At 46.9% G+C, this 12,205-nt stretch overlaps 2 protein-coding genes across 2 annotated transcripts; both read left to right on the top strand.

The window, feature by feature from the left end:
- Positions 1 to 396: 396 nt before the first annotated feature.
- Positions 397 to 7,742, top strand: BNIPL (BCL2 interacting protein like). Its single transcript, XM_082662567.1, has 10 exons — positions 397 to 531; positions 1,340 to 1,435; positions 1,638 to 1,702; positions 1,913 to 2,137; positions 4,684 to 4,866; positions 5,036 to 5,138; positions 5,302 to 5,433; positions 6,374 to 6,460; positions 6,649 to 6,747; positions 7,209 to 7,742. The coding sequence occupies exons 1-10, from the start codon at positions 488 to 490 to the stop codon at positions 7,243 to 7,245; spliced, it is 1,071 nt and encodes a 356-aa protein (XP_082518693.1). The 5' UTR covers positions 397 to 487; the 3' UTR covers positions 7,246 to 7,742.
- Positions 7,743 to 8,123: 381 nt separating this feature from the next.
- Positions 8,124 to 10,105, top strand: LOC309818290 (protein MENT; the record flags this gene model as incomplete). The annotated part of the gene is given in 4 exon segments (XM_082647908.1): positions 8,124 to 8,206; positions 8,208 to 8,302; positions 8,305 to 9,122; positions 10,005 to 10,105. Coding segments are annotated over 4 exon segments (1,017 nt in total). The 3' UTR covers positions 10,026 to 10,105.
- Between the last annotated feature and the right edge of the window lie 2,100 nt (positions 10,106 to 12,205).

Below are 12,205 nucleotides of genomic sequence, written 5' to 3'. Positions count from 1 at the left end.
TCCCCTCATCCTCAGCCTTTCCTTTAATTTGTTTCTTCCAGAACCCTCTTTATAACATACTTCTGTGTCCTTGATTCTGCTTATGCTTGAAGAGTAGGCCCACGATAGTCTTAAAACTAAAATGGTTTCTACCATTACCTCTTTTTTTTTTTTAAAGCAGCTTCCAGAAGGTTTTAAGGAGTCTAGAAAATTGCCTTCTCTGACTCACCCAAGACTAGCCACTTTAGAATACGTAGTCTCCTCCCCAGAACCCGCCCCAATAGGCATGGTTTCTCTTTTGTGCAAACCTGCTTCTTCGGAAGGGAGGTGGCCAAACCTGTTTGAAGGTGAGGTTACTTACCTCCCTTCCACCCTTCCCTCCTCCTTGGAGGCAAGAGCAACAACAGCTGAGACAGAGAAAAAGGGGATACAGAAGTGTTTGGGGAGCTGAGACATCCGGCTCCCCGACAACTCCAAGTGTTTAAAGGCGACAGGAAGACTTCTGAAGATGGGAACTATACAAGAGGCAGGAGAAAAGACATTGGATCTCGGGTAAGGAAGACGCTAGCTAACTTGATTGGAAGCAAGGAGTGACTAGTCTTAAGGGACTTTCCCACCATCCAGCTCTTTCCAAGTCAAATCTCGGGTTCCTAGAGGAGATAATACTGTAAGAGAATTAATTTGCAGAGAAGGGATGGAGGTGGCTTTAGGCAGGAAATATCAGTGAGGTATGGGAATTAGGGAACGAGGGAGTCCAGGATAATTCCCTATTGCTTTTTTTTTTTAAAAAGGAAGTTTCTATGTTTTGTTTTTGATAAATCTGCCCCGTTTTCCAGTTTCTAATACCCACCCTCCAGAATGGCCCTCAGGAAAGCTGACCCAGAACTAAGTTAAGGTCCAGGTTCTCTTTCCCAGCAAATCTCTCTTCCTCCTTACCTTCTTCCCCTACCCCTCCGCCGTGGTTTCCCCTCACCACTACCTAGTGTGGTGGAGGAAAGGCAGGCCTGACTAGGTGACATCTTCCTCAACTTTGCCCAGTGACAGCTGGGCAGGTCTGTCGGGCTCCAGCCAATTGTAATGTGAAAAACCTCTCACCCCTACTGTGCAGGTGGAGCAACTGCCAACAGGTAAAAATAATTAGCTTTACCTTCCATGCCTCCTCTGCTCCTAAACCCAACAGTAGGGGTGATGGCTTTCTAACAAGTGGTGAAGGTGGTAGAAACATCTAGGAGACCAGAGATCTGACTTCTTTTTAAGGCCTGCCCTCTGCTCTGTACCTTCATTACTGCTCTTCATTCCAGTTCCCTTAAGACACTGCCTAGTTTGTCTCATAATAATCTTTGTTTCTGGGAGACTATAGGGTCAGGGAGAATGCAGAAACAGCAGCACTAGGAGCATCCTTGAGACTTGGGGAACTGGAGCTGAAGGAAGACTGGCAGGATGAAGAATTCCCTAGGTGAGGAAGTGTGAGTGAGGCTGGAAAAAGGGAGGGCTGGTCACAAATGGAGGGCAGTGATGGTAAATTGGGACTTGAAGGAAAGAGGTGGGGAAAAGAAAGAAGAGGTGATATCATGGCGGGGACACGGAATTGATAAGTTGATACCAGCTTAATGCCTTTAGCCTATATTTCTTCCCCCTTTTCATCTTTTCCCCTCTAGATTGCTTCCTGAAGAGGCTGACCCTTCTGGAGATCCTCATAATCCTGAAAGAGACTCACAGGCAGGTAGGTAAATTAGAACCCAGGCCTCCCTGATTCTAGTCCAGGGAAGGGTTATGCCACCCTGTCCCTTGTGGTTCTACTTCCCAAATGTCCCGTGTTAGTCCTTCTTTAGAATTCACCCCATATTATCACTTACATAGACAGGAATTGTAACATCCCCCACCAACACAAACCCATCTTTCTCTTCTTTTTTTTCCCCTCCTCCAACCCCAGGAACTCTCAGCACTTTAGCCCTGTGTGGCCAGCGCCCCATGCGTAAGCGTCTTTGTGCCCAAGAGTTGCTACTGAATCTGACTGAGGGACCTGGAGATAATGGAGCCTCTCCCACCCACTCTGTACCTTCCTCTCCTGATGGCAGTTCTGACCTGGAGGTAGAAGAGTTGGAGACACCTTCAGACTCGGAGCAGCTGGACAGTGGACATGAATTTGAACGGGAAGGTGGGAAAGAAAGCTGAAGACTGAGCTGGTAGAAGTAGAGGCCAGTGTTAAAAAAACTCAGGATGGATTTAATGGGACTGAAGTTAGAACTAATAAGGTGGGGACCAAGAGGGAAGACCAGCAAAATTTCCTCAGAATGGAAAGGTAGAGCTTATTGGTCCAATGTGAGAGTAGTCAGTATAGGGGGAGAAGGGGGTACTTCATTTATTGAGGGAAGTTTTATTGAATAACTGTTAATATTGCTATCATTGAGCTAGAACTGAGTTATAAAGATGAATAAGATAATCCCTACCCTCAGGGAATTCTCTGTTTAGTATGAAGTAAACATATATACAAATAAGTGCAGTTAAAGGTTATGATCTACATGTGTATAGGGTACAGTGTAAGCAGGGAGAAGGCAAAGGTCAGTTTCACCTGAGAGGTGTTAAGAAAGACTTCACAGAGGATGCCATTCTGAGCTTATCAGGTAGTTGGAGAGGCATTCTAGGTGGAAGAAGCAAATTGGGCAATAGCATGGCATGGTGGGGAATTCAGAGTATTAAGTATGACTATTTAGGTATTAAGGAAAACTTTGTTTCTTCTCTACTCACAGCACTTTTGACACCAAAAGTATGGGTTTTCCCCACACCAACCAGTTCTCCAACTCTCCAGACACAAATTGGGTGTCCTACAATTCAGTCACGACACTTAACTGGAGTTAGCACAGACACCACAGGTTAAGGGCTCTCCCACAAGACTGCCCCAGACTTCAGACACCAATCACACGTCCAGGTTGTCACCTGTGCATCTGACTGACAGGCGATAAATCAGAGGTGCCTGCCACCTCCTCCTCAGGTTTGATAATTTGCTAAAACAGCTCACAGAACTTGGGAAAACAGTTTACTTACTAGATTACAAGTTTATTAGGAGAGGATACAGATCAGGAACAGCCAGAAGGAAGAAGTACATAGGATAAGTTATGTGAAAGGGGGTGTGGAGCTCCGTGGGTGCACCACCCTCCCAGCACCTCCATGTGTTCACCAACCCAGAACCTCTCAGAACCCCTTCAGTTAGGGTTTTTTTATGGAGGCTTCATATGTAGGTATGATTGATTAAATCACTGACCATTAGTGATTTAGCACAACCTTCAGTCTCTCTCCCCTCCTCAGAGGTCAGAGGGTAAAAGTTCCAAACCTCTAATCATGTGGTTGGTTGGCCTGGCAACCAGCCACTCATCCACAGAAGTTTTCCAAAGTCACCTCGTTAACATAAACTTCTGTGGTTGGAAAGGGGCTTGTTATGAATAGGAAAAGATACCTCTTTTACCTTTATCATCAGGAGCTGTTTTAGAAGCCAGGAACAAAACCAAAATATATATTATTATATCACAGAATATAATATATATTCTGTGGCTGGGAGGTGAAGAGAGAATGACAAAAGACTGTGTTAAGTAGGCAAGGGTCAAATCATGGAGGTCCTTGCTGCCACACTGAGTTTAGATTTCATCCTGTAGGCAATGGGGAGTCCCTTGAATGGTTTTAATCAAGGGACTAACATGATCAGATTTGATGGCTTTCAAAAGATTGAAAACAACCTAAAGGTCCATAAATAGGATGTTAGTTCTACAATATTACAGTACATCCATACCATGGAATACTAAATACTAGGCACTATTTTTTAAGATGAAGCAGTTCTTTTTATTGCTATGGAAAGATCATGTGAAATTAGTGAGTATAGTATATTGTATTTTATGTATATTGCCATTTGAGTGAAAAAGGGAGAGAAGAAAAGAAACCTTGCTCTAGCAGTGGTGTAAAGGGTAGAATGGAGGAAAACAGACAAGAGGCAGGGAGATGAGTTAGGAGGCTAGTACTAAGCCCAGATGAGAAAGGCTCAGAACCTGCACCGGGACACTAATAGTGGAAAGAATGATGAAAGGAGGATATAATGGAGATAGATGGAGGAGGATCTGGGGTCCTGTTGGCTTGACGGCTGGTAGAGAAGAAAGAGTCTTGGATGACAAAGGGTTTTCTCTCTCAGGCAACTAGATGGATGGTGTCATTCATCAAGAAAGAATATGAGAGAGAGGAGGGAGAGAATGAGTTTGAGTTGCACTTGGAGTCTGGTGACTTGGAGATGACAGAGAAACACAAAATAGTGATGTCCACTCTAGGCATTTAGGGATATGGGTCTGGTGGTAGGAGAGAAGTCTGGGTTAGAAAGGAATCATCGCCTTACTGGCAGTAATTGGATACATGGGAATAAATGAGCTCACCCAAGGAAGGAAAAGCATGGGCAGAAAGAATCTGGAAAAATGGCAAGGGCCATCAACCTACCATAGTGTAAGGTTACCTCCAGGCCATTGTCTAGTGAAAAAGTGAAGATAATGAGTCACAGGAAAGAAACCAGCAAGGGGTTGGGTTGATTGGACAAACTAGGGCTAGAGTCATGGGTAAAAAATGAGGAATTAGATGTTGAGGTAATAAACTCTAAGAATCTGAGGAACTTACAAGATAGTAGAGGTATGTATTCTGCCTTGTTGATCCTTCCCCATCCCTCTTTTTTAGATGAGCTGCCCCAGGCAGAGGGCCTGGGGGCCAGTGAGGCAGCTGAAAGGCTGGGCCAGGATTGTATGTGGGATGTGGCTGGAGAAGATGGTCATCGCTGGAGGGTGTTCCGAACAGGACAGCGGGAGCAGCGAGTGGACATGACCGTCATTGAGCCCTATAAGAAAGTCCTATCTCATGGAGGTAATGGAGGGGTAAGAGCTGTGACTTCTTAAGTAAAATGCCGAAGCTGGAAATTCAGTCATGGGTTCAGAATCCTTCCTGCAACTTCTAGAGACCCTCAGAGTCTCTCAACCTAAACAGATGTACTGTCCATCAATGACTGAATGAGTTTTCCCCTTCTCCTCCTCAGGCTACCATGGTGATGGCCTCAGTGTTGTCATCCTCTTTGCTTCCTGTTATCTACCCAGAAGCAGCATCCCCGACTACACCTATGTCATGGAACACTTGTTTAGGTGAGGTGGAAGGCTTAAAGTGCTCCAGAGTGGATGTTAGAGAGGGAAACATTAAAAAGAACCCCTTCTCTGATCAGTAACTGATTGTAGAGTCTACAGTAATGTGCCTCTCTCTCCCCACAACCCCAAATGCATACCTTCCCTGACAGTTTCATCTCCCCAGGTATATGGTGGGTACTCTGGAGCTGCTGATAGCTGAAAATTATCTGCTTGTTTACCTGAGTGGAGGCACAAGTAGGGCCCAAGTTCCACCTCTGAGCTGGATACGCCGGTGTTACCGCACCCTGGATCGGCGGTGAGCCTCTAGGACAAGAGGGCTACCACGCTCTATCTTATCTTTTTCTTTTCCATCTTTCCATTCTTTCTTCCATTCAATCTCTTCCACTTTTTTTTTTGACCGCGCCATGTGGCTTGCAGGATCTCAGTTCCCCGACCAGGGATTGAACCTGGGCCCTGTCAGTGAAAGTCTGGAATCCTAACCACTTGGCCACCAGGGAACTCCCCCTTCCACTTTTCTTTGTCCCTCTATACCCTTTTCCAAGCCTCTCCTATCTTCTGTCCTCTCTTGGAGTCATGGAAATCTAGTTTCAAATCTTGCCTTTATCACTTACTACCTTTATGACTGTGGACAAGTCACTTAACTTTCTGGGACTCAGTTTCCTTCTCTGTAAAATGTCAATGATAATACCTTTGCCACTGAGTATTTGAATCAAATAAATCAACATGGCGCATTGCCTGGCACATGGAAGGCAGCCCTTCCTTTTCTCATAGTCTTGCCGTTTATTTCACTTTTCACATCTCCATTGTCTTCTTCTCTTGTCTGCCTTCATCCCTGACCCTTATGCCTTTTTTCCTTGATATCCCTTTTCTTCCCTCCATCTTCCATTTGCTCACTTTCCTCTTCTTGTTCCTTTTTTTTTTTCTCCTCACTGGTCTTCACCTGGTCATGGAGGGATGGAGGAATGTACAAAAGGAACTATGGGAGTGTAGGGCACAGGAAAGAAGTGCGGTAGAGAAGGCCAGGCTAAGGTATTCCAAGAGGAGAGTTTCCTAAAAATGAAGAGGCTAAGCAAGATGGATGGAGCTGAGATTGCAGTTAAAGGAATGGGGATTCCACCCAACTATCAGAGAAATCTAGAAATTAGAGAAGGAAGTTAAAGTACAGAAGGTAGCTCCACCTGATCTTCAGGCATGAAGGTGGAAGGAGAGTTGAATGGTCTCATGTTCTTCTTCAGGCTCCGGAAAAACCTGACTGCCCTGGTGGTTGTCCATGCTACATGGTATGTGAAGGCATTCCTGGCACTGCTTCAGCCCTTCATCAGGTACTAGCTTGGGGGACAAAGACCCCGTTTCCACTCTCCCCATTTTCACAATCAAGATTAAGAACTTCTTGTCCCACCCTGACTCTTTGTAGCCTTAACCACTCTCTACTTATTATGTTCCCTTTGTAAGGATCTCCAGGAGCCCACTTCCCCGTATAAAACACACTTGGTTGATCCTCTCTTTTTAGTTCAAAGTTCACATGGAAGATCCGTTTTCTGAACAGCCTTGGAGAGCTGGCCCAACTCATCTCCATGGATCAGGTCCACATCCCAGAAGCTGTCAGACGGTGAGTCCTGGCTTAAGGATAAAAGTTTGGGATGGGATGTGTAAGAGCCAACTCCCACTTTCTTAATGCCTTGTTGGAACAAAGGAACTAAAAGACAGAGGCTCTGCTTTCAGAGGCTTCACTGTATCTGGGAAGACTCCATACATGCAGGACACTACTGTATCCAACAAGAACAAATGAAAAAAATTAATCCTATAAGTACATCAAGGAATAAAGGAGTAATCACAGCACAGAATTTAGAGGAAATTCAGACCAGCCCTAGAAATTAAGAAGGGATATGTTGGCAGTGAATAGGAGAGAATATCCAGTGGGGGCGTGTTGCTAGAGAGCAAAGGATCCTACATGATGACCGACCCAAGCATCTAATCTACCTCTTCCAGTTCACCTGGCTTCTCTCCCTAAACCCCTGAGTAAAACCCAGTCTGCTCCTGTACCACTTTTTTTCCCTCTCTTTCTCCTAGGCTGGACCAGGATCTCCATGGCTCAGGAGGGACCTAGCATAGGACTGGAATAATGAGCTTAAGAACCAAGCAAAGATATTGATCTGCTTACACCCTAAACCCTGAAACATCTGAGCTGTTTTGTAAATCATCTCATCCTCAATCCCAGTACCACTGGATCTAAACATCTCAATGGGATGTCGTTCCTTCCATGACCCTGACTTCAAAGCAGGGCTCTGAGGTCCAGAGCCTCATGTGCTGGGTGACTTTCATTTCAGCTGGAGGGGTGCATGTTGTGGCATTTTATATAGGAAAGTGCAAAGCTGTGCTGCTTTAGCTGTAGAACCTTGCGCAAATAACCTCCTCTCTTTGAGTCTGAGATCCTTTCCACCTGGGGTATTCTAGCAGTCTGTGAAGGTGACGGGGTGGATGGGGAGGGCAGGTCTCCTGCTGGGAGCCAGGAGTCAGTGCCCTAAATGTTGAAGAGCCATTCTGTTTCCCTTTCCTTCAGTAGTCACGTCTGCTGCCTGTGAGCCTGGGGAGGGGCATTTTCAAAACCTGTATTTTGTCCTCTTTCGTAAATTCAGATCTGTAGCGATTAATAAACTGCGATGAGAGATTCAAGCACCGCGCCGAGTAAGTGAACTACTCTTTCCCCAACCCCTTACATCACAATCCGTCTGTCCGTTCTGGCACAGGAGTTCTTGCTGCAGAGTTTCCCTGGGATTTTCAGCTGAGCCCCTGGGCCTGCCGGAGCTGACCCGCGGGGAGAGGGCCTGGGGGAGGGGCGTGGCGCGCGCGTCAGAGCCCCCCTCCCCTCCCCCGCGGGCCTAGGTTCTAACGACCCGGTGGGTCGAGAGCCGAAGGGAGGGAGAGAAGGTGGGAGCCCCGGCCTTCCTCACTGGCCTCCCTCGCAGCCCCACACCGCCCAGCCCCATGGTCCCCGCTGCTGGCGCGCTGCTCTGGGCCCTGCTGCTGAGTCTGGGGCCCCGGGCGGCGGGGGTCGAAGGCCTGACTTCGACCGCGGGACAGTTTCCGCTTCGGGGGCCCTATGACCCGCAGCTACCAGACCACCGCCCGGAGCACCCGGAGCGTTGTTTCCCAGAAGATGAGGGTAACATGGAGGATGAGGATGACGTCGTGGCCGTGGCCGACAGCCTGGCAGGCCCGGCCGCTGCCGAGCTCTTGGCCTCCACGGTGTCCACAGGTAGCAGGTCGCGATTGTCGGCGGAGGAGGATGGGTCTTTGGAAGAGAGGGTTGTGATTTACGCTAGAAAGAATAACACCGAGTTGGAGACTCGCAATACGACTTCCAGTACACCTGGGGGGCCTAGCCCAGGGTTTACAGCGAATGACCAGGATTCCGAAATCAGGATGAGTTCAAGCCAGCGGCCCTCCACCTGGAAGGCTGATGTGGACCAGCTGCTCTCCGACACTACCCTGAACCAGTGGTCAACAGCACGGTCCACCCCAAACCAGTGGCCACCGCCCTCGCCCACAGCCATGCCAGCTCCCGAGGATCTGCGACTGGTGCCGATGCCCTGGGGCCCGTGGCACTGCCACTGCAAGTCCGGCACCATGAGCCGGACCTGGGCCGGGAAACCGCGTGGCCTTTCGGGGCGCCTGCAAGTTGGGGCGCTGAGCCAACCCCACACTGAGCACCGGCCTTGCACCTACCACCAATGCCCCTGCAACCGTGAGCGGGAGGAGTGCCCCCTCGATGCAGGTCTCTGTCCTGACACCAGCTGCACCACTCAGACCACCACCAGGGCCACCACCACTACTCCTCTTCCCCTACTAGTCAGCCGACTCAGACTCACCCCCTTCATCCCCAGTCTCAGGCCCAACCCAGCCCTTGCTTTTTGGAAAAGGGTCAGGACTGAGCTGGAGGATATTTGGAACAGCCTGTCTACAGTGTTCACAGAGACGCAACCAGTAAGTGTTTAGTGATGAGCCAGCATCTTTGTTAAGGCATCTGAAAAGTCCTGATATCCAGAACCCTGTTGCGTGAGCTATTGCTTATGTTTGGTTTTTGATTCATAAAATGCATTGGTTATTCACATTGTTGTTAGCCATTGATTCCACCCATCATTTCTTGAGCAACTGCTGTTTGGCTATTAGGCAACATGTAGGTCATTAGATGATTATTGACCAAACTGTTAAGATTGTAGATACATAAAGAACTCTTGATGTGGAGATAGTTGATGGATGTGGAAAATTTCCTAGTTTTCAGCTTATTAACGCAGCTTAACAGTAACAGCTGCCAATATCTGAGGTCTTATGTGCACTCTACCTGGATCAGTCCTCACAACACTATGGTATTATTATTCCCACTTTACAGATAAAGAAACAGGGGGTTTACAAAGTAAGTAGCGGAGTCACAGCAGGATTTAAACCAGGTTTGTTTGACACTAGTGCCGATGATCTTAACCACTACTAACCCAAAGAACTGTCCTCCTGGGATTATTCCCAGAAACTTAAGAATTCTCAGGGAAGGACTGTCCTCTACTTTACCAAAAGAGCTACCAAAGTTCCTGATCAACCTGATAAAATATTCTTAAGGTCTCAGGATGACAGGACCTTTGGGGAAAGGAGAAGGACAATAAAATGTATACTTGGTCATTCTGTCAGTTTCTGGTTTTGTCTTTCTCCTTATTGTGTCTAATACCATTATTCAATATAAAAAAGAAGCATAAATAGTGGGCAGCAGTGTTAAGGGAATGAGGGTTTGTGGGGAGAGGGAGATGAGGCAAGGAGGGGAAAAGAATATGGATGTGGTTATATTTTCCCTTTTCTCTATTTCGTTTCCTTACCCAGATAAACAGAAATCGGAGGTAACGGCCATTTCATCCACAAGAGGAGGTGTCAGCATCTCAACCTCTCCTCCCCATTCAATCCCAGCACGCACTGGATATTTTTAGTACAGAAAAACAAAACTAGAAAAAAAATATATTGTTTGGTCTTGTGTCTTTCTACAAAGGTAGAAAGGTGGGGAGACCATAAATCTCTTGAACCTTAAGACTGAACTGTGTAGCTAGCAGCATCTGGCTTGGTCCCTTCCACTATCCCCCAGGATAAAAATGTTGACGTTGCTCATCTTCTTCATTTCTAAAGTTGTTTTTAAACAAGTACTTCTTTAAAGACTTGAAAAATCTCAGATGAATGCCAAGAAAAAGGAACAGGAAGAACAATGAGTTGACCCCTTGGGAAGTGATGGTTATCTTCTCCTTGCCTTCAGGACACTTGGCCTTCTCTCCTCAGAAAGGGCAAGGTCGGCACAAAATTCCGACAGCCACTTTCTAGGAGTTGCCTTCATTAACCACGTCTACCCTTTAACCCAACACACACCTGTAGTGATTACTCTGGGACTATTTTGCTTAAACTTTTTTTATTTGAAAATGTATTTAAAAGTCCAACAATTTTTAATATAAATTATGACTCTCAAACCCATTCCCATCACTCTAAATATTGTTAAAGTGATGGTAGCATACACATTAGAGAAGGTAGCTAAAGGTGAGAGAGCACCAAAGAAAAGATTGTGTCTAAAGAATAGGCAGTAGAGGGACTTCCCTGGCGGTCCAGTGGTTTAAGACTCCTGCTTCCACTGCAGGGGACGTGGGTTCGATCCCTGGTCCGGGAACTAAGATCCTGCGTGCTGCGTGGTGTGGCCAAAAAAAAAAAGAATAGGCAGTACAATAAGGCTCAAGATCAGGGTGACCGGAGATTCCAGGAGTTCCCCCATCTTTCTGCCCTATCCTGTTAAACCCTTTAGATCTAGTATAACCCTTAGGCTAGTCAGCTACTTTAGGCCAACAAGATGAGCTACTTTCAGAGCAACTAGCTAGACTGGAATTGGGTACATTGGGAATGTATCTCTATAACCAAGCTTAAACACTTAAAAACAAATCTGCAGGAAATACACTGAAATTAGAACCTCAGTCACTATAGGTGGGGGCAAACTGGATGGATGGTGGAGTCAGCAGAGTGGATCTTAGTTCTCACATTCCTGACCCCCACTACCATCAAACAGGATCCTTCCTGTTACTGAGCTAATGAGATCCCTGCCTTCTCATCTCAGAGCAGACAGGAGCTCATCTGTTCTGCCCTCCTCATCACCCTGCAAGGAAGGGGCCAGAACAAATCACCTGAGATAACTGAAAATGCCTGAAGACCCGACTCCTACATTATTTTCCCACCTAAAGCAGACTCTTCAGCCAGGTGGGCAGTGGGACCTGGTCTTCAGACAAAACTCCCTGAGTCTTACTTGTGTCTGGTTCTAGGACTAGGGCACAGAAACAGAGCTTAAAATTTGGGGAGGATAAGCTGGGGTATCCATGGCTCTACTGTTTTTCACTCCCTCCCTTCCCCAGTCCCCCCATACCCTGTTCATGTCTCCACACTGCAGGAACCCCTCCTCCAGACAGCATAAGGATGGAGAAGCACAGTACACGTCCATCACAGAGACATGAACCCATGCAAGCACAAGCAACACACTGAATAAAGTGTTTGGAGATTATGTGCAGCCCTACTGAGCCTCCTTTACACAGGGCCCTAGTTCATCCATGACTCAGGCTTAGGATGAACAAGTGGAAATCATTTGAGAGAAAAATATCAAGTGGCTCTCAGCTGGGGGTGATTTTGCCCCCTCGGAGACATTTGGCCATATGTGGGGACATTTTTTGTTGTTATAACTAGGGTGGGCCAGGTATGCTGCTAAACATCCTATAATGCACAGGACAGTCCCTCACTACCAAGAATTATCCAGCCCAAAATGTCAAAAGTGCCTAGTTTGAGAAAACTTGCTCTAGAGGTCTTCCGGCTCTCATGCCGGAGGATCTTAAGATCACTCAAGGATGATTGTTTTCAACCTATCTATTTCACCACCACTCCCATTCTCAGTGATCAGTAAGTCTCCCCTGAGACATAACTCCTAGTTTTGCTGCATTCTGGGTTTCTCTCCAAGATCCCTCTTCCTGCTCTCTAGGCCAGCAGGGAGGTGGGCAGAAGGCAGATCCCCA

This window comes from Grampus griseus, assembly GCF_964374135.1.
Source record: "Grampus griseus genome assembly, chromosome: 1".
NCBI lineage: Eukaryota > Metazoa > Chordata > Mammalia > Artiodactyla > Delphinidae > Grampus > Grampus griseus.
Note: the sequence above shows the minus strand (reverse complement) of the source record. Positions and strands in the feature narration are given on the sequence as shown.